The 22,113-nt window shown below is 45.9% G+C and overlaps 1 protein-coding gene across 1 annotated transcript in view; it reads right to left on the bottom strand.

The window, feature by feature from the left end:
* Positions 1-22,113, bottom strand: part of LOC146009539 (uncharacterized) — a 73,985-nt gene that overhangs the window by 22,631 nt on the left and 29,241 nt on the right. Inside the window, exons 6-11 of the mRNA XM_083149983.1 lie at positions 12,314-12,425; positions 10,984-11,105; positions 9,559-9,750; positions 6,664-6,787; positions 5,103-5,200; positions 4,092-4,413 (exon numbers count right to left, since the gene is read on the bottom strand). Coding sequence (XP_083006109.1) covers positions 4,092-4,413; positions 5,103-5,200; positions 6,664-6,787; positions 9,559-9,750; positions 10,984-11,105; positions 12,314-12,425 — 970 coding nt within the window. The remainder of the gene's footprint in view (positions 1-4,091; positions 4,414-5,102; positions 5,201-6,663; positions 6,788-9,558; positions 9,751-10,983; positions 11,106-12,313; positions 12,426-22,113) is intronic.

Consider the following 22,113-nt stretch of genomic DNA (forward strand, 5'->3'; position numbering starts at 1 on the left):
TGAGGGCACCTTCTGTCAGCACAGTATCGTCTACAACAGCCCAGAGAATTGAAGTAGATCCAGAAGGTGACGGTGAGGACAAAAAAAATGAAAATACTTGTACTCAAAATTTTTCTCATGACTGTCTTGCTTTGATGGAACAAGAAACCCAGACATTGCCACACGTCCAAGATATGCCCATACCCAATGCTCATTACGAACTATATGTTGATGGGTCCAGATACTATGAAAATGGCACGCCCTACACTGGATATGCTGTCACTACCGACACTGAAGTAGTAACTTCTGGAGCCCTACCAGCACACTTATCAGCACAAGCAGCTGAACTTGTGACACTTACTAAAGCATTGGAGCACGCAGAGCATACAACAGCGACCATTTATACAGATTCCAGATACAGCTGGAGAGTGACAATGGACTATGTGTTGATCTGGAAAAAGCAGAGACTTTAAAACAGTTACAGGTAAACAGATACAACATGCTGACCTCATTAAAAAAAAACTTTTTCAAGCATTAATGAAGCCATACAAAGTTGCCATCATCAAGATTCAAGCACACACAAAGAATCAAACAAAAGAAACAAGAGGAAACACTCTTGCAGATGCAGAAGCTAAGAGAGCAGCAAAAGCCCAGCCAGTAGGAAAAAGACACAGATTCTACAGTAGAGAACAATCCTCATCATCTCCAGCCAGGAGATTGGGTATATCTCAAAAGACACGTTCGGAAATCACTTGAGCCCAGATTTGATGGTCCATTCCAGGTTCTACTGACTACACCAACATCAGTGAAGCTAGAAGGAAGGGATACACTCATCCCATTGTCATCAATTACGAGTTAAGTTTGATGATGCAGTTTGCTGAAATGTTATTGGGGCCCAAATCCGATAAAAGTCTATGGGGATGTATTATGTGTTTGGCAACCACAATAGTGGCAATAATATGGTTATGTACAGTACTAGAGGTACCAGATTATGCTAATAACAACAGTACAGTACAAAGCATCTCTATAGTCTATCCCAAATCATATTATGTGAGAAAAAGGGAAGTAACAAACCCTGATCATGAATGTAGAAATTTACCACACATCTCAAGGTGTATGTGTGAGTATTGTAAACAGTCACCTGAGGAGACATGTATAGAATGGTGTAAGGCCCCTACTGGAGAAAACCGAAATATGTTGTTGCAATTACATAATTTGGTAGGGAATGCCCTTAACACTACAAACTGTTGGATCTGCTCTCAAGGTCCTACCTCAGGAGGAGGAGAGTGGACATTTATCCCCATCACATATGAAGAATGGGCACTATTTGAAGATAAATGTATCTTTTTGCATTGAATTTAAGAAAAAACAAAGTGAAACCATACTTGGCTTTAATAATTAAAAAGATTTCCCCCTCAAACACCTACTTAGGAACATTTCATCCTTGCTCAAAGGCCCCTTTTAGAGTTGGTAGTGCCCCTGATACCTTCAAACCAGGAGTACCTCCATACCAAATGTTTTTAACACCATATGATGATAAACCTGCACTAAGGGAAATAAAAGAAGCAGGGAAAAAGGCAAGAAAGCTAATCTACACACCCTGGCATGAGAGAATGGGATTTTTGGACCTATTTGGGTCAAAATCATATTATAGAGTTGAATCACTTGCAATGTTATTAGATAACATTACTGAAATATACGATAACACCTTCAGATATGTAGGTAGAAAAATCCAAGAGGTAATAAAAAGAACAGTTACAACACAGATTAGTTCTGGACCACTTAACGGCACAGACAGGAGGCTATTGTATGACCTTATATACTCAGACAGGAATATTGTGTTGTACATTTATTACCAATGAGACTGACAATGCTCAAGAGACAATAGAAAAACATATACAAGAGATAGAAGAGGAAAAACGGATTTATGCCACTGAGCATAATACACCTGACACTCTAGGAGGAAATTGGGGCTGGCTATCATTCTTGAATCCATCCACATGGTTTTCAGGAATCAGTGGATGGTTTATGGGAATTCTCATGTTCAGCCTTAAAAATTATAGGATTATGCATACTGGTTTATATTGTTGTCAAGATATTGATGTGTGTTTTCTCTGTCTGTTTGAAACAGTGCCAGTCTGCAATAACTACAACCAAGTTCAAAACAACTCATATCTGGAAGGACACAGAAAGCAGAGGATCAGTCTATTCCGATGGATGTGAGCGAACAGCCAGTTGCTCTCTGACGGCAGGGAGAAGCTACCTTGTTCTCAGGGCTATAACCCACTAGAACCATCTGATGTGACTAATCCTTAGCATAGTGTAGGCAGTTTGTATTGTAAGATGTCCGACCACTATGAGTTTTTTCTTACATTTATAATAATTTTTTGTGTGTTTTGTTTACTACTGTATGTAAACAATGTAATCTCAATTGTAATGTTTAATTATTATAAAAAGGAGGGAAAATGATAACGTTATAGTACTTAACATTATGTTTCTTATATCATATTAGACTTGCTAGCCAGTATTAAGTATTGCTTAAATTTTATTGTGCCTCTCTCTTTAGACTGCTGAAACAGTTAAATTCAAATGTATATCTGTTTCCATTAGAAAAACTAGACATTATTGAAAATGGGCCCCTTCAATGTAAACCAAGATAGTACAGGAATGTGAGACCTCATATGTTTAAACAAAAGACGTATGTTCTACTTAGACTTACTGCAAGAGTCAGCATAATATAGAAGCAACTCCCAGTCTATAGAACTTCGCTCCTTTAATGGATATAAGAGATACCATTTATCTTACGTATTCTTACGTTACTCATGTCGAACCAAAGTTTTAATTGTTAACCCCACCTTAAGGGGTGTGTTGTATATGAATATGCATGTTTTTTGTAATGAACACTCCTTTATGGGAGTAAAGAAATGGTGTCTTTATGTATAAAAAGGCAACAGCTGATATTAAAAACACATCTGCTTCACCATCATCTGTCTGACGGTCAGCGTAACTGTGTGGTGTGATGTCTAAAGTACTAAAACTATCCTGGGGCTCAAAATACAAGCCATCATATACCAGAGAGTGCGGGGAGGAGACTGGTCAGATCTATGGGCTGGTAACACACAGTGACATGATGTGAGGGGAGAGCAGGAGTATAATAGGGGCTGATGGTACCTGATGTATGAGATACACCAGAGAGTGTGGGGAGGAGACTGGTCAGATCTCTGGGCTGGTAACACACAATGACATGATGTGAGGGGGAGAGCAGGAGTATAATAGGGGCTGATGGCTCCTGATGTATGAGATACACCAGAGAGTGTGGGGAGGAGACTGGTCAGATCTCTGGGCTGGTAACACACAGTGACATGATGTGAGGGGAGAGCAGGAGTATAATTGGGGCTGATGGCTCCTGATGTATGAGATACACCAGAGAGTGTGGGGAGGAGACTGGTCAGATCTCTGGGCTGATAACACACAGTGACATGATGTGAGGGGGAGAGCAGGAGTATAATTGGGGCTGATGGCTCCTGATGTATGAGATACACCAGAGAATGTGGGGAGGAGACTGGTCAGATCTCTGGTAACACACAGTGACATGATGTGAGGGGGAGAGCAGGAGTATAATAGAGGCTGATGGATCCTGATGTATGAGATACACCACAGAGTGTGGGGAGGAGACTGGTCAGATCTCTGGGCTGGTAACACACAGTGACATGATGTGAGGGGGAGAGCAGGAGTATAATAGGGGCTGATGGCTCCTGATGTATGAGATATACCAGAGAGTGCGGGGAGGAGACTGGTCAGATCTATGGGCTGGTAACACACAGTGACATGATGTGAGGGGAGAGCAGGAGTATAATAGGGGCTGATGGTACCTGATGTATGAGATACACCAGAGAGTGTGGGGAGGAGACTGGTCAGATCTCTGGGCTGGTAACACACAGTGACATGATGTGAGGGGAGAGCAGGAGTATAATAGGAGCTGATGGCTCCTGACTCCCCCACTAGGCAGATGCATTGTCCTCATTAGTTTGGTCTGTCAGAGGAGGGTGTAGGATAAGAGAAAGCTGTATTGACAGAACAATGAAAATATGGAATAAGTGATTATTCCTCACCTGTGCTGATATCTGTAGGGATTTCCTCCTCCTTACACTGCTGATCACCCCTCATATATGTGTCTTCTGTGTCTGTATCCTCCTCACCTGTGCTGATATCTGTAGGGATTTCCTCCTCCTTACACTGCTGGTCCCCCCTCATATATGTGTCTTCTCCTTCTGTATCTTCCTCCATATCTGTCACATAAGGCTCTTTTATCTTCATATCAGGCACATCGATCTCTTCTTCTCCATCTGTATCTTCTGCCTCAATGTCAGTCATATACGTATCTTTTACCTTTACTTCTTCAATCTTAATATCAGCTAAATCTTCACACTGATCCTACAATGTTATGGATATAACTCAGTACAATATCAGTGTATAAGACACACACCTGCTGCAATTCATATACGTATATATTTTGTATTATTTTAATCACACCTTCACTCCCTTACATAGCACTTATATGCTTCTTATTAACCCCTACTTATTTTCATTTGTGTGCTGCCCTGGAGTACTCAGCCTGTGCCGGCATATTGGGGGCCCACACCCCAGACCCATACCCAGTATTAGGCACCCCCAGTGACACAGAGACGCCTTGACATACGGCCTGGGGACTTAGCCCTATATCTGCAGATATATACAACCAAGATCTCTGTATTATCTGATTATTATGTAGATATTTCTCACTAGATTTATTAAGCTTGGTGAAGTGATAAAGTGTCTGTTTTTTTTATCACCGGCCAATTAGCTCCTATCTGTGAAGTTACAGGCTTGATTTGAAAAATGACAGGTAGGAGCCGATTGGCTGGTGATCAAAACCAGACACTTTATCACTTCACCAAGCTTAATAAATCTACCCCTCCGTGTTCAATTGGGATACAAAATGTTTTTTTTCCTAGTCAAAATTACCCCTCCCTTTTTGCACCTGAGTGACATTACAATCTGAGCAGCTTGCCAACAAACGTATTGTGCAATTCATATAGTGATAGTCACTTTGTTATATTGAGGAGACCCTAATTCCCACGTACCTGATCCTCCTGTGAGGTCCTGTGAGTTTCCTCTGTACAGTGCTGGGAATACAGAGGACGGGGACATCTCTCTGGGGTATCTCTGTTACTGGGCCCATCTGTAGGAGACACACAGTGACTGAGGACATGGTATATATGTAATTATCCTGGGAATACAGGGGACGGGGACATCTCTCTGGGGTATCTCTGTTACTGGGCCCATCTGTAGGAGACACACAGTGACTGAGTACATGGTATATATGTGATTATCCTGGGAATACAGAGGACGGGGACATCTCTCTGGGATATCACACAGTGACTGAGGACATGGTATATATGTGATTATCCTGGGAATACAGAGGCTGGGGACATCTCTCTGGGGTATCTCTGTTACTGGCTCCATCTGTAGGAGACACACAGTGACTGAGGACATGGTATATATGTGATTATCCTGGGAATACAGAGGACAGGGACATCTCTCTGGGGTATCTCTGTTTCTGGGCCCATCTGTAGGAGACACACAGTGACTGAGGACATGGTATATATGTGATTATCCTGGGAATACAGAGGACGGGGACATCTCTCTGGGGTATCTCTGTTACTGGCTCCATCTGTAGGAGACACGCAGTGACTGAGGACATTGTATATATGTGATTATCCTGGGAATACAGAGGACGGGGACATCTCTCTGGGGTATCTCTGTTACTGGGCCCATCTGTAGGAGACACGCAGTGACTGAGGACATGGTATATATATATATATATGTGATTATCCTGGGAATACAGAGGACGGGGACATCTCTCTGGGGTATCTCTGTTACTGGGCCCATCTGTAGGAGACACACAGTGACTGAGTACATGGTATATATGTGATTATCCTGGGAATACAGAGGACGGGGACATCTCTCTGGGGTATCTCTGTTACTGGGCCCATCTGTAGGAGACACACAGTGACTGAGGATATGGTATATATGTGATTATCCTGGGAATACAGAGGACGGGGACATCTCTCTGGGGTATCTGTGTTACTGGGCCCATCTGTAGGAGACACACAGTGACTGAGGACATGGTATATATGTGACTATCCTGGGAATACAGAGGACGGGGACATCTCTCTGGGGTATCTCTGTTACTGGGCCCATCTGTAGGAGACACGCAGTGACTGAGGACATGGTATATATGTGATTATCCTGGGAATACAGAGGACGGGGACATCTCTCTGGGGTATCTCTGTTACTGGGCCCATCTGTAGGAGACGCACAGTGACTGAGGACATGGTATATATGTGATTATCCTGGGAATACAGAGGACGGGGGCATCTCTCTGGGGTATCTCTGTTACTGGGCCCATCTGTAGGAGACACGCAGTGACTGAGTACATGGTATATATGTGACTATCCTGGGAATACAGAGGACGGGGACATCTCTCTGGGGTATCTCTGTTACTGGGCCCATCTGTAGGAGACACACAGTGACTGAGGACATGGTATATATGTGATTATCCTGCGAGGGGTGGGCGGGTGGGCGTCCATTCGCCGGGTGGGGTTTAGTCGACTCGCAAGGCTGTGAATTGTCTCCTCTTACCCAGTGATGTGAGGGGCAACTGATTCTTCATCTTAGCAATCCTGCACAGACCCTTGTGTTCCTCTATATATCCCTCCTCCTCCATGGAGAGATATACAGTGACATCCTGACATCTTATAGGAACCTGACACAAACAATGATACAGTCATCACCCAGACACATCCCCCGGTGTTACTGTATATTGTCCCATTCCCAGCAGTCACCTCTCCGGTCACATCCCCCGTTGTTACTGTATAATGTCCCATTCCCAGCAGTCACCTCTCTGGTCACATCCCCCAGTATTACTGTATAATGTCCCATTCCCAGCAGTCACCTCTCCGGTCACATCCCCCGGTGTTACTGTATATTGTCCCATTCCCAGCAGTCACCTCTCTGGTCACATCCCCCAGTATTACTGTATAATGTCCCATTCCCAGCAGTCACCTCTCCGGTCACATCCCCCGGTGTTACTGTATAATGTCCCATTCCCAGCAGTCACCTCTCCGGTCACATCCCCCTGTGTTACTGTATAATGTCCCATTCCCAGCAGTCACCTCTCCAGTCACATCCCCCGGTGTTACTGTATAATGTCCCATTCCCAGCAGTCACCTCTCCGGTCACATTCCCCGGTGTTACTGTATAATGCCCCATTCCCAGCAGTCACCTCTCCGGTCACATCCCCTGGTGTTACTGTATAATGTCCCATTCCCAGCAGTCACCTCTCTGGTCACATCCCCCGGTGTTACTGTATGACGTCCCATTCCCAGCAGTCACCTCTCCGGTCACATTCCCCGGTGTTACTGTATAATGTCCCATTCCCAGCAGTCACATCTCCGGTCACATCCCCCGGTGTTACTGTATAATGCCCCATTCCCAGCAGTCACCTCTCCGGTCACATCCCCGGTGTTACTGTATAATGCCCCATTCCCAGCAGTCATCTCTCCGGTCACATCCCCGGTGTTACTGTATAATGCCCCATTCCCAGCAGTCATCTCTCCGGTCACATCCCCCGGTGTTACTGTATAATGCCTTATTCCTAGCAGTCACCTCTCCTGTCACATACCCCGGTGTTACTGTATAACGTCCCATTCCCAGCAGTCACCTCTCCGGTCACATCCCCCCAGTGTTACTGTATAATGCCCCATTCCCAGCAGTCACCTCTCAGGTCACATCCCCCGGTGTTACTGTATAATGCCCCATTCCCAGCAGTCACCTCTCCGGTCACATCCCCCGGTGTTACTGTATAATGTCCCATTCCCAGCAGTCACCTCTCCGGTCACATCCCCCGGTGTTACTGTATATTGTCCCATTCCCAGCAGTCACCTCTCTGGTCACATCCCCCAGTATTACTGTATAATGTCCCATTCCCAGCAGTCACCTCTCCGGTCACATCCCCCGGTGTTACTGTATAATGTCCCATTCCCAGCAGTCACCTCTCCGGTCACATCCCCCGTGTTACTGTATATTGTCCCATTCCCAGCAGTCACCTCTCTGGTCACATCCCCCAGTATTACTGTATAATGTCCCATTCCCAGCAGTCACCTCTCCGGTCACATCCCCCGTTGTTACTGTATAATGTCCCATTCCCAGCAGTCACCTCTCTGGTCACATCCCCCAGTATTACTGTATAATGTCCCATTCCCAGCAGTCACCTCTCCGGTCACATCCCCCGGTGTTACTGTATATTGTCCCATTCCCAGCAGTCACCTCTCTGGTCACATCCCCCAGTATTACTGTATAATGTCTTATTCCCAGCAGTCACCTCTCCGGTCACATCCCCCGGTGTTACTGTATAATGTCCCATTCCCAGCAGTCACCTCTCCGGTCACATCCCCCGTGTTACTGTATAATGTCCCATTCCCAGCAGTCACCTCTCCGGCCACATCCCCCAGTGTTACTGTATAACGTCCCATTCCCAGCAGTCACCTCTCCGGTCACATCCCCCTGTGTTACTGTATAATGTCCCATTCCCAGCAGTCACCTCTCCGGTCACATCCCCCGGTGTTACTGTATAATGTCCCATTCCCAGCAGTCACCTCTCCGGTCACATTCCCCGGTGTTACTATATAATGCCCCATTCCCAGCAGTCACCTCTCCGGTCACATCCCCTGGTGTTACTGTATAATGTCCCATTCCCAGCAGTCACCTCTCTGGTCACATCCCCCGGTGTTACTGTATGACGTCCCATTCCCAGCAGTCACCTCTCCGGTCACATTCCCCGGTGTTACTGTATAATGTCCCATTCCCAGCAGTCACATCTCCGGTCACATCCCCCGGTGTTACTGTATAATGCCCCATTCCCAGCAGTCACCTCTCCGGTCACATCCCCGGTGTTACTGTATAATGCCCCATTCCCAGCAGTCATCTCTCCGGTCACATCCCCGGTGTTACTGTATAATGCCCCATTCCCAGCAGTCATCTCTCCGGTCACATCCCCCGGTGTTACTGTATAATGCCTTATTCCTAGCAGTCACCTCTCCTGTCACATACCCCGGTGTTACTGTATAACGTCCCATTCCCAGCAGTCACCTCTCCGGTCACATCCCCCCAGTGTTACTGTATAATGCCCCATTCCCAGCAGTCACCTCTCAGGTCACATCCCCCGGTGTTACTGTATAATGCCCCATTCCCAGCAGTCACCTCTCCGGTCACATCCCCCGGTGTTACTGTATAATGTCCCATTCCCAGAAGTCACCTCTCCGGTCACATCCCCCCCGTGTTACTGTATAATGTCCCATTCCCAGCAGTCACCTCTCCTGTCACATCCCCCAGTGTTACTGTATAATGCCCCATTCCCAGCAGTCACCTCTCCGGTCACATCCCCCAGTGTTACTGTATAATGTCCCATTCCCAGCAGTCACCTCTCCGGTCACATCCCCCGGTGTTACTGTATAATGCCCCATTCCCAGCAGTCACCTCTCCTGTCAGCAGCTCAATGATCTTGTTGGTCAGTTCCAAAATCCTTTGCTCATTGTCTCTCAAATGTATCAGTGAGTGAGGTGGGGGCACTGTGATGAGGCTCTGGATCCTGCTCAGTCCGCCTGACACACCAGGGTGGCTACCAGGTATCTCATGCTCACCGGATGTCTTCTTCACTACTGTGTAACCCTGTGTATTAGAAAATATACTATCACTGCAGACACTCCCAGTCATCACTCTCTATTATTACTATGTGAGGTCACTCACAAGATCCACCAATCAGATCACTGTAGTATTAATAGATCAGTGATTTCACTGACACTCTCAGACCCCTCCCCAGTCATGTTACAGTATTATTACTATAGATATAAGTGATGTCACAGTGACGCTCCCAGATCCCCTCACCTCCCCAGTCACGTCCCTGTATTATTACTATAGATATATGTGATGTCACAGTGACGTTCCCAGATCCCCTCACCTCCCCAGTCACGTCCCTGTATTATTACTATAGATATAAGTGATGTCACAGTGACGCTCCCAGATCCCCTCACCTCCCCAGTCACGTCCCTGTATTATTACTATAGATATAAGTGATGTCACAGTGACGCTCCCAGATCCCCTCACCTCCCCAATCATGTTACAGTATTATTACTATAGATATAAGTGATGTCACAGTGACGCTCCCAGATCCCCTCACCTCCCCAGTCACGTCCCTGTATTATTACTATAGATATAAGTGATGTCACAGTGACGCTCCCAGATCCCCTCACCTCCCCAGTCACGTCCCTGTATTATTACTATAGATATGTGACATTAGTGACGCTCCCAGATCCCTTCACCTCCCCAGTCACGTCCCTGTATTATTACTATAGATATAAGTGACGTCACAGTGACACTCCCAGATCCCCTCACCTCCCCAGTCACGTCCCTGTATTATTACTATAGATATAAGTGACGTCACAGTGACACTCCCAGATCCCCTCACCTCCCCAGTCACGTCCCTGTATTATTACTATAGATATAAGTGACGTCACAGTGACACTCCCAGATCCCCTCACCTTCCCAGTCACGTCCCTGTATTATTACTATAGAAATAAGTGATGTCACAGTGACGCTCCCAGATCCCCTCACCTCCCCAGTCACGTCCCTGTATTATTACTATAGATATAAGTGATGTCACAGTGACACTGCCAGATCCCCTCACCTCCCCAGTCACGTCCCTGTATTATTACTATAGATATAAGTGATGTCACAGTGACACTGCCAGATCCCTCACCTCCCCAGTCACGTCCCTGTATTATTACTATAGATATAAGTGATGTCACAGTGACGCTCCCAGATCCCCTCCCCTCCCCAGTCACGTCCCTGTATTATTACTATAGATATAAGTGATGTCACTGTGACACTCCCAGATCCCCTCACCTCCCCAGTCAGCAGGTAGATGATCTCCAGGGTGATATTTAGTATCCTCTCAGTCATGTGACTTTGGTCCCTTTCCATCCTCGGGGAATCAGTGACGTGTCTCACCCTCACGCGATGTTGTCCTGGAGTAAATATAAGAATTACAATAAACACCACACAGTACACATGAAACCTATTAGAAAAAAGGTAAGAGAAATCCACATAGAGGCACAACAACAGCAGCTTCTAAGGTTTCCCCACATTTAAATATATATCATATAGAGAACAACAGGTACATGTATAGTATAGGATATAATAGCACTGCTATGTCCATTGTAGTGAATGATCTTAAAATAAAATGTAATAATAGGCACCAAAGGCTGCTCGCTCTGTATAATCATCATAATACTAATAATATTAAGAACTCAGAGACTGGTAATCAAGGAATAAGAAAATATATTATAATAATCATCATCATCACACAGAGGCTGCTCAACTGTACAATAATAATAATAACAACGCACAAGAGTCTGCTCCCCCTCTATAACATTTGTAACAGGCCACCATAGGCCGCTCCACCTGTATAAACCGGATGCTGCTCCCCTGTATGAATAGGAAACTACAGGCGGCTCCTCCTGTGCTACAGGACACCACAAGCCGCTCCCCCGTATGAACAGGACATTACAGACCGTTGCCCCTGTATAACAGGACACCACAGGCCACTCCCCCTGTATAACAGAACCCACAGGCCGCTTCCCCTGTAAAACAGGACACCACAGGCCGCTCCCCCTGTATAACAGGACACCACAGGCCGCTCCCCCTGTATAACAGGACACCACAGGCCGCTCCCCCTGTATAACAGGACACCACAAGCCGCTCCCCCGTATGAACAGGACATTACAGACCGCTGCCCCTGTATAACAGGACACCACAGGCCACTCCCCCTGTATAACAGAACCCACAGGCCGCTTCCCCTGTAAAACAGGACACCACAGGCTGCTCCCCCTGTATAACAGGACACCACAGGCCGCTCCCCCTGTATAACAGGACACCACAGGCCGCTCCCCCTGTATAACAGGACACCACAGGCCGCTCCCCCTGTATAACAGGACACCACAGGCCGCTCCCCCTGTATAACAGGACACCACAGGCCGCTCCCCCTGTATAACAGGACACCACAGGCCGCTCCCCCTGTATAACAGGACACCACAGGCCGCTCCCCCTGTATAACAGGACACCACAGGCCGCTCCCCCTGTATAACAGGACACAGCAGGCTGCTCCACCTGTATAACAGGACACCACAGGCCGCTCCCCCTGTACAATAACACCAGGGCAGCACAATACCATCACCTGCTGCCAGATACAGCAATGTCTTTCGGTCAGTGAGAGGCCTCAGGTAAGACCAGCAGCGCTGCCCCAGCAGGGAGCCGAGATGCTGCCGCCGCAAAACGCGAGAATTGGTCTACGGGAAAATGGCCGCCGCTCCATCGCACATAGGGGACAATTGTTAACTTGGGCTGCTAGTCATATACTCAGCATGGAATCTATCAGCTATCGGTGACCTCACATCACATAACTCTATACACTCTCCCAGGGGCAAATGCCTCTTCTAGAAGTCCGCTTTATGGAGCCTTACTAGGCGTCGTATTTGCAGTACGGAATCTATCCACTACCGGTGACGGCACATCGCGAAATTCTTTATAAACATTTTCCATGGGATGTCTCATTGTGTGTTCTCATATTTCGGCGGCCATTTTGTTATGGTTTTTACTCAGCTCCCAGACCACCCCGCGGCTGTATTCAAAGTGTCTTTTTCTGTGTGGGGCAGAGTGGGAGGAGCTGTGTTACCAGGGAAACGTCCCTTCCTGGTGTGCATGGCAGGCAGGAGGGAGAGTGCTGCAGCTGGCACCAGGTAACCCCAGGTATTATACTGCTAGTAACAGCATAGTAGTGATTGCTGGGTGTGAGCCATAAGGGCACTTACAGGGGAGCTGCTGTTCTACTCACACAGGCTGCAGTATAATACCAGGTGTGTGCTATCACTGGGACCAGGGAGAGGCAGCTGAGTCCTCCCAGCCCTAGCTGTGGTGCTGCAAGGCAGAGACTGCTGTGCATGCTGGGACTTATAGTTCTTGTACACAGGTCTGCATGCTGGGACTTGTAGTTCTCTAAGCCTCTTCTTTACTGTTCTGCCGTGCCCAGATGTGTATGTATGTGGTGTAATGCTGGGCGGTGACTGTGGGTATGGGGGGTATATGTGCCAGCCATGAGGATGTATATGGTGTGCCCAGGTGTGTATGTATGAGGTGTAATGCTGGGTGGTGACTGTGGGTATGGGGGTATATGTTCCGGGTATGAGGATGTATAAGGTGTGCCCAGGTGTGTATGTATGAGGTGTAGTGCTGGGAGGTGACTGTGGGTATGGGGGGTATATATGCCGGGTATGAGGATGTATAAGGTGTGCCAAGGTGCATACCTCCCAACTTCTCAGTAGAAGAAATAGGGACACTCGCGCGTGTCCGAAAAGGGGGCGGGGCGTATGCAAATGAGGGCACGGCTTATGCTAATTAGCAGCGACCTCCTTTTTATACGAGAATAGACGCTGTGCGCATGCGCACAGCGTCTATTCTACTAGATTGGGGGGTCTCCCAACTGCCACCCCCCGCAGCGGGACAATGCCTGCCGCGGGTGGGACAGCGGGACAGGACCCGAAAATCGGGACTGTCCCTCTAAAATCGTGACAGTTGGGAGGTATGCAGGTGTGTATGTATGAGGTGTAATGCTGGGCGGTGACTGTGGGTATGGGGGTATATGTTCCGGGTATGAGGATGTATAAGGTGTGCCCAGGTGTGTATGTATGAGGTGTAGTGCTGGGAGGTGACTGTGGGTATGGGGGGTATATATGCCGGGTATGAGGATGTATAAGGTGTGCCCAGGTGTGTATGTATGAGGTGTAATGCTGGGCGGTGACTGTGGGTATAGGGGGTTATTTATGCCAGGCATGAGGATGTATAAGGTGTGCCCAGGTGTGTATGTATGAGGTGTAATGCTGGGTGGTGACTGTGGGTATGGAGGGTATATGTGCTAGGCATGAGGCTGTATAAGGTGTGCCCAGGTGTGTATGTATGCGGTGTACTGCTGAGAGGTGACTGTGGGTATGAGGATGTATAAGGTGTGCCCAGGTGTGTTTGTATGAGGTGTAATGCTGGGCGGTGACTGTGGGTATGGGGGGTATATGTGCCAGGTATGAGGTTTTAGAAGGTGTGCCCAGGTGTGTATGTATGAGGTGTAATGCTGGGTGGTGACTGTGGGTATGGGGGTATATGTGCCAGGTATGAGGATGTATGAGGTGTGCCCAGGTGTGTATGTATGAGGTGTAATACTCTGCGGTGACTGTGGGTATGGGGGGTATATGTGCCAGGTATGAGGTTGTATAAGGTGTGCTCAGGTGTGTATGTATGAGGTGTAATGCTGGGCGGTGACTGTGGGTATGGGTGGTATATGTGCTAGGTATGACGATGTATAAGGTGTGCCCAGGTGTGTATGTATGAGGTGTAATACTGGAAGGTGACTGTGGGTATGGGGGGTATATGTGCCAGGTAGGAGGATGTATAAGGTGTGCCCAGGTGTGTATGTATGAGGTGTAATGCTGGGTGGTGACTGTGGGTATGGGGGGTATATGTGCCGGGCATGAGGATGTATAAGGTGTGCCCAGGTGTGTATGTATGAGGTGTAATGCTGGGAGGTGACTGTGGGTATGGGGGGTATATGTGCCGGGTATGAGGATGTATAAGGTGTGCCCAGGTGTGTATGTATGAGGTGTAATGCTGGGTGGTGACTGTGGGTATGGGGGTATATGTGCCGGACATGAGGATGTATAAGGTGTGCCCAGGTGTGTATGTATGCGGTGTAATGCTGGGTGGTGACTGTGGGTATGGGGGGTATATGTGCCAGGCATGAGGATGTATAAGGTGTGCCCAGGTGTGTATGTATGAGTTGTAATGCTGGGCGGTGACTGTGGGTATGGGGGGTATATGTGCCGGGTATGAGGATGTGTAAGGTGTGCCCAGGTGTGTATGTATGAGGTGTAATGCTGGGAGGTGACTGTGGGTATGGGGGTATATGTGCTAGGTATGAGGATGTATAAGGTGTGCCCAGGTGTGTATGTATGAGTTGTAATGCTGAGCGGTGACTGTGGGCATGGGGGTATATGTGCCAGGCATGAGGATGTATAAGGTGTGCCCCGGTGTGTATGTATGAGGTGTAATGTTGGGCAGTGACTGTGGGTATCGGGGTATATGTGCCAGGTGTAAGGATGTATAAGGTGTGCCCAAGTGTATATGACCCATACGTCTCACACTGACTGATCCACTGACCCATACGTCTCACACTGACTGACTAACCCATATGTCTCACACGGACTGACCCACTGATCCATACGTCTCACACTGACCCATGCGTCTCATACTGACTCACTCACCCACTGACCAATATATCTCGCTCTGACCCATAAGTCTTACGCTGACTGACCCACTAACCAATACGTATCACACAGACTGACTGACCCATACATCTCACACAAACTGATTGACCCATACATCTCACATTGACTGACTGACCCATACATTATACACGGACTAACTGACCCATACATCTCACATTGACTGACTGACCCATACATTATACACGGACTAACTGACCCATACATCTCACACGGACTGACTCACTAACCAATACGTCTCACACTGACTGACTGACCCATACATCTCAAACTGACTGACCCACATGTATCAAACAGTCTGACTGACCCATACGTCTCTCACTGACTGACTGACCCATATGTATTAAAATTTATATTCTAATAAACCAGTGGATAATAAAGTAGTTACACTGTATTCGTTACTTTATAAATCATGCAACCGGTTACCCCTAGCAACCGCAGGTTGCCACAGTGATTTCAGCAATCAATAGCTCTTCCAGTGTAAAAGTTTCCCCATTCACAAACCATGTGAATGGTTGTAAACCGCATTTGCATATGAATAGAGGCTGCTGGCTCCAGTGTACAGATTTCTTACAAGATTAACCTGTTCCCTGCTATATAGGAATTAAAGCTATTCCCTTTATATAATGTCTAATTAATTAATTAAAACATGCTTTACAGACGCATATGCGACTGAGACTCTCAATGAGAGTTTATGCAATGAATATCACTTTATAACCTTAAGTACACGATCAGCTCACCAATTCCATCAATCGTATTGCACACTGATGACGATTACAGCTGATAATGTGTTCGAGACGCTCGTGTGATTATAAAGAAATAATACACGCAGACATTGGTTATATGGAGATCATGGATCTGACCCCGTGCCTTATATATTGAAGTCTGAAGTAGTCACAGGGGGGTACAGTGTAACGAACAAAATATATATATATATATAGTCCAACGATGATTGGCACTCAGGACAATGCGGGCAGTGGACCGCGGTGCCTTCCAGTAGGTTAGATATAGCAGCAAACTCTCACCAATCACGTATTACAGCAATGGATGAGAAAAGAGGCGGCACTCCAACGGATTTGAAATCAAGTGCTGATGTATTAAGCAATTCTTACAGCATTATAATAGGTGCAAACGACAACGTTTCAAGACCTGTGCGGTCTTTTCTTCAGGTCATGCATAATGTGCAGGGTGAAAACAAACAGTTTCTATATATATATATATATATATATATATATATATATACTATAGATTAGTACAGTACAGTTTATACATGGAATAGAGACATTACTACAATAGAAATAAATGCAGGTACCGCTAACACACATAACCGCTAACAAATATAAGGAACAGCAATTACCGTCAAGAGGAAGCAGAGACCACGACCGGATAAGAATCCCCCAAGCTCTTGGGATATGTGTTCTGGCTAGATCACATACAGTATATACGCTCCAGGATCCCAGGCTTAGGCTTTTAAAGCAAAGGGGTGTGGGGTCAGACTGGATGATCATTGGGTACAAGAAAGGGGCTTGGGCAACTCTTCATTGGCTCTCAGCTTCACGGGGACGTCTTCCTGTTCATGGGAATCTCTTTGTCCTTGAGGTGAGGTGAAACTGAGAACTTGTTTGAGCTGGAATTATAGCCTTTGTTTCATTCTATAACAACAGACTAGGTATCTGTAAGGTCATATATAGTGATTCTTTCACTATACTGACCTTTGCGACTGTTGACGGCAATTGTGACAAGTTAAATAGAAACTAAATCTGGATATACACAAAAGGGTTTCACAGACATAAGAAAGACACAAGAGAACATATAAAATAACTAACCATTAATGTTTCACGTCCAAACCTGGTAGTTACGTTTAAGCTAATAAGACACACATGGCGTATTGGAATTGCGCAGAGGGCGGTCGTAATACCTTAATGGCGTACAGCTGCAATTTCGACTTCCACGGTCCACCTTTTGACAGTCAAATAAAACTGTCACATTTCACAATATCTGGAGACACATACAAATAATTCATAACTGTAATATATTGAGTTACATAATTAAACATAAAAGGGGAATAAACCATTGTGCGCTATGTCCAATCCGAGATTATGGATAAATGGGGAGCACATTTACCTAACAATTTACTCAGGGTGACAAGGGGAATAATGTACACATTTTGGGACCAAAATAAAAACAGGGGTGTTTACATTTATTTACATTTTCCAGGTAGGGTGTATCTAAGAAGAAAGAAAGGAGGAGTCATAGAGACACTATTAGGATAAAAATGAAAAGAAATAGAGAAAAATTAAAGGGAGGTGATATATAATAATTAGAGTAAGAGAACAAAGCAGACATGCATTTCTAAGTATGGTATCCCTTATTGAATAATGGTCTCTATTGTAACCTGAGTCTTCCGGGGGATCACTTGTCCTTATACTCATTATTTCAATGTGTTTCTTTGTATCCCGGGTTACCCACCGCATACATTTAAATAACACGCCGAATAATATGATCTGATGAAGCCGCTGACGAGGAGAAAGGCGGGGAAACGCGTCATCAATACACTGCCGTCAATATCCAAACCAGGAGAGTCGGGGAGATCCATGCCGGAGCAGGGAGTCCTAGAGAGGGCTGCATCATCGGGAAGACTAGCAGCTGGGAACCCGCTCCAGGACAACAATTCTCACCCAAAGTGGATTACAATTATCATTCATCTGTCTGCACCCAAATGGAAGTCTAAGTATTGTGGAAAAATTGTCATATGCAACACCGCTTGAATGAATGGGCATTTGCAGCTCTACTAATAATACTGAGTAACCTGATGGTTCTGTATAATCAAGCTACTGTGTGATTGACATGCTTGCAATCTAAAACAGCATTACTGTGCATATGGTGTGACTCTGGGAGAATTATCCCCAAACATAAGAACTGTCACAGCATCAGTATTGAGTATATCACTCACAGTTCCACTAACATATATCAAGCCTCTGGTTTATTGCATAATAGCCCAATTGGGTTTAGATTTAGATTTTTAACTTATGTTTTTATGAGATATAAAAATAATTGTTGTGCACACAGCCTTTTGAGATTGTTCTACCGGCCGGTGGTATTGTGAATTGAATTATTTTGTTTAATAAAATATATTTATATTTTTTGATACTTGTGGTATAGTCCATTAGCGCCGTTTACCTTTCTGTCCTTACAAGATTAACCTGTTCCCTGCTATATAGGAATTAAAGCTATACCCTTTATATAATGTCTAATGCAGCCGCACGGCTATTAAAACGTGCTATACAGACGCATATGCGACTGAGACTCTCAATGAGAGTTTATGCAATGAATATCACTTTATAACCTTAAGTACACGATCAGCTCACCAATTCCATCAATCGTATTGCACACTGATGACGATTACAGCTGATAATGTGTTTGAGACGCTCGTTTGATTATAAAGAAATAATACACGCAGACATTGGTTATATGGAGATCACTGATCTGACCCCGTGCCTTATATATTGAAGTCTGAAGTAGACACAGTGTAAGGAACTATATATATATATATATATATATATATATATATATATACTATAGATTAGTACAGTACAGCTTATACATGGAATAGAGACATTACTACAATAGATATAAATGCAGGTACCGCTAACACACATAACCGCTAACACATATAAGGAACAGCAATTACCGTCAAGAGGAAGCAGAGACCACGACCGGACAAGAATCCCCGAAGCTCTTGGGATATGTGTTCTGGCTAGATCACATACAGTATATACGCTCCGGGCTTAGGCTTTTAAAGCAAAGGGGTGTGGGGTCAGACTGGATGATCATTGGGTACAAGAAAGGGGCTTGGGCAACTCTTCATTGGCTCTCAGCTTCACGGGGACGTCTTCCTGTTCATGGGAATCTTTGTCCTTGAGGTGAGGTGAAACTGAGAACTTGTGTGAGCTGGAATTATAGACTTTGTTTCTTAAGCACACTGACTCATTCTATAACAACAGACTAGGTATCTGTAAGGTCATATATAGTGAATGTTTAACTATACTGACCTTTGCGACTGTTGACGGCAATTGTGACAAGTTAAATAGAAACTAAATCTGGATATACACAAAATGGTTTCACACACATAAGAAAGACACAAGAGAACATATAAAATAACTAACCATTAATGTTTCACGTCCAAACCTGGTAGTTACGTTTAAGCTAATAAGACGCACATGGCGTATTGGAATTGCGAAGAGGGCGGTCGTAATACCTTAATGGCGTAGAGCTGCAATTTCGACTTCCACATATGTCACACTGATTGATTGACCCACTGACCAATACATCTCACACTAACTGACTGACCCATACGTCTCACACTGACCCATAGGTCTCACACAGACTGACTGACCCATATTTCTCCCACTGACTGACTGACTCATACGTTTCACACTGACTGACTCATACGTCTCACACTGACTGACACACTGACCCATACGTCTCACACAGTCTGACTGACCCACTGAACCATATGTCTCACACTGACCCATAGGTCTTACGCTGACTGACCCACTAACCCATATGTCTCACACGGATTGACCTGTTAACCCATACGTCTCACACTGACTTATCCACTGACCCATGCATCTCTCACTGATTGATTGACCCACTAACCAATACGTCTCACACTGACCCATAGGTCTTACGCTGACTGACTGACCCATACGTCTCACAGGAACTGACCCAGTGACCCATACGTCTCACACACACTGACTGACTGATATGTCTCACACTGACTGACTGACCCATACGTCTCACACTGACTGATTGACCCATACGTCTCACAATGACTGACTCATACGTCTCACACTGACTCACTGACCCATACGTCTCACACTGACTTATCCACTGACCCATGCATCTCTCACTGATTGATTGACCCACTAACCAATACGTCTCACACTGACCCATAGGTCTTACGCTGACTGACTGACCCATACGTCTCACAGGAACTGACCCAGTGACCCATACGTCTCACACACACTGACTGACTGATATGTCTCACACTGACTGACTGACCCATACGTCTCACACTGACTGATTGACCCATACGTCTCACAATGACTGACTCATACGTCTCACACTGACTCACTGACCCATACGTCTCACACTGACTGACTGACCCATACATTACACATGGACTAACTGAACCATACGTCTCACACTGACCCATACATCTCACACTGACCCATACATCTCACACTGACTGACTAATCCATACGTCTCACACTGACTGACTAATCCATACGTCTCACACAGACTGACTGATCCACTGACCCATACGTCTCACACTGACTGACACACACGGACTGACCCATACATCTCACACTGACGGACCCATACGTCAAATGGGTCTGCGGTATACAAAGCTTTCTAAAGCAATACCTGTAATTATACAAGGAACAACGCCAGGGGTTTGTGAGGACTGACTGACACTATCCCATACGTCTCACACTGACTGAGTGACCCACGTCTCACATTGACTGACCCATACATCTCACACTAACTAACTGACCCATACGTCTCACACTGACTGACCCGTACATCTCACACATTGACTGACTGACCCATACATCTCACACTGACCCACTGACCCATATGTCTCACACTGACTGACTGATCCACTGACCCATACGTCTCGCACTGACTGACTGACCCATACGTCAAATGTTTATCAGGGACCTGCTGTATACAACCCCAGCTAAAGCTATACCTGTAATTATACAAGGAACACGACCAGGGGTTTGTGAGAAGGAAGCTACTGCATCAGAGACAGAGAAAGCTCCCATAGTGATAGAGGATGGGAAACAGAGTGATTTGATATGGGTGCCCGACCGTCGGGATCCCCGGCTATTCTCACTCGTGGGGGTCCATGATGTGATAGAGGGAGAATAGAATAGGTGGTGAGAGCAGTGAGTGCGCAAGGGGCTTTGTTACACTCCCCTTGCTCTTAAATTCCACAGAAACAGCACAATTGGGAACTTTGCCAATAGATCCCCTGGAGCATTTACAGGCACAGAGATTTCACAGTAGGGATGGTAACTGGACATTATTGACTGGTGTCCGAGATTCTATTTGTGAAGTAATAAAAAACGGATTTTGTACTTACCATAAATCCTTTTCTCTGAGTCCACAGGTGTAACTGGACCGTAGACAGTGGGGAATAGAGGGGCGAACATAGGCACTATTATTTAAATTAATGTGGCTGACTCCTCCCCTTCTACTTCCCCTCCATGGCAGTCATAAGGATTGTGCCCAGAGGGAGCTGGAAGATACCACATACTTCCGAAGAGGAGGTAAATATAACACACACATTGAAACCATAAGGACAGAATGAAACAACAGTGAGGAAACACTGCAACAAAATCAACCACACAAGATATGTATACTTTTTATATTAAGAAAAACTATTCTGACAGGAAGAAGTCCAAACTTTTCAAAATAAACCTGAAACGGCAACAACAGCGCCGAGGTGGGCGTCCAGGAGACTGGAGTGTATCAGTGGGGAAGTCCCAGAGCTCCCAACACGGGCGGGAAGGCGCTGGGAACCCCCTAAAACGGAACGACCAAACTGCAAAGCAGAGGCCGCAAAAGTATCGGATCT

The sequence above is a fragment of the Crinia signifera genome, chromosome 6 (genome assembly GCF_055691185.1).
Source record: "Crinia signifera chromosome 6, ASM5569118v1, whole genome shotgun sequence".
In the NCBI taxonomy this organism is placed as follows: Eukaryota; Metazoa; Chordata; class Amphibia; order Anura; family Myobatrachidae; genus Crinia; species Crinia signifera.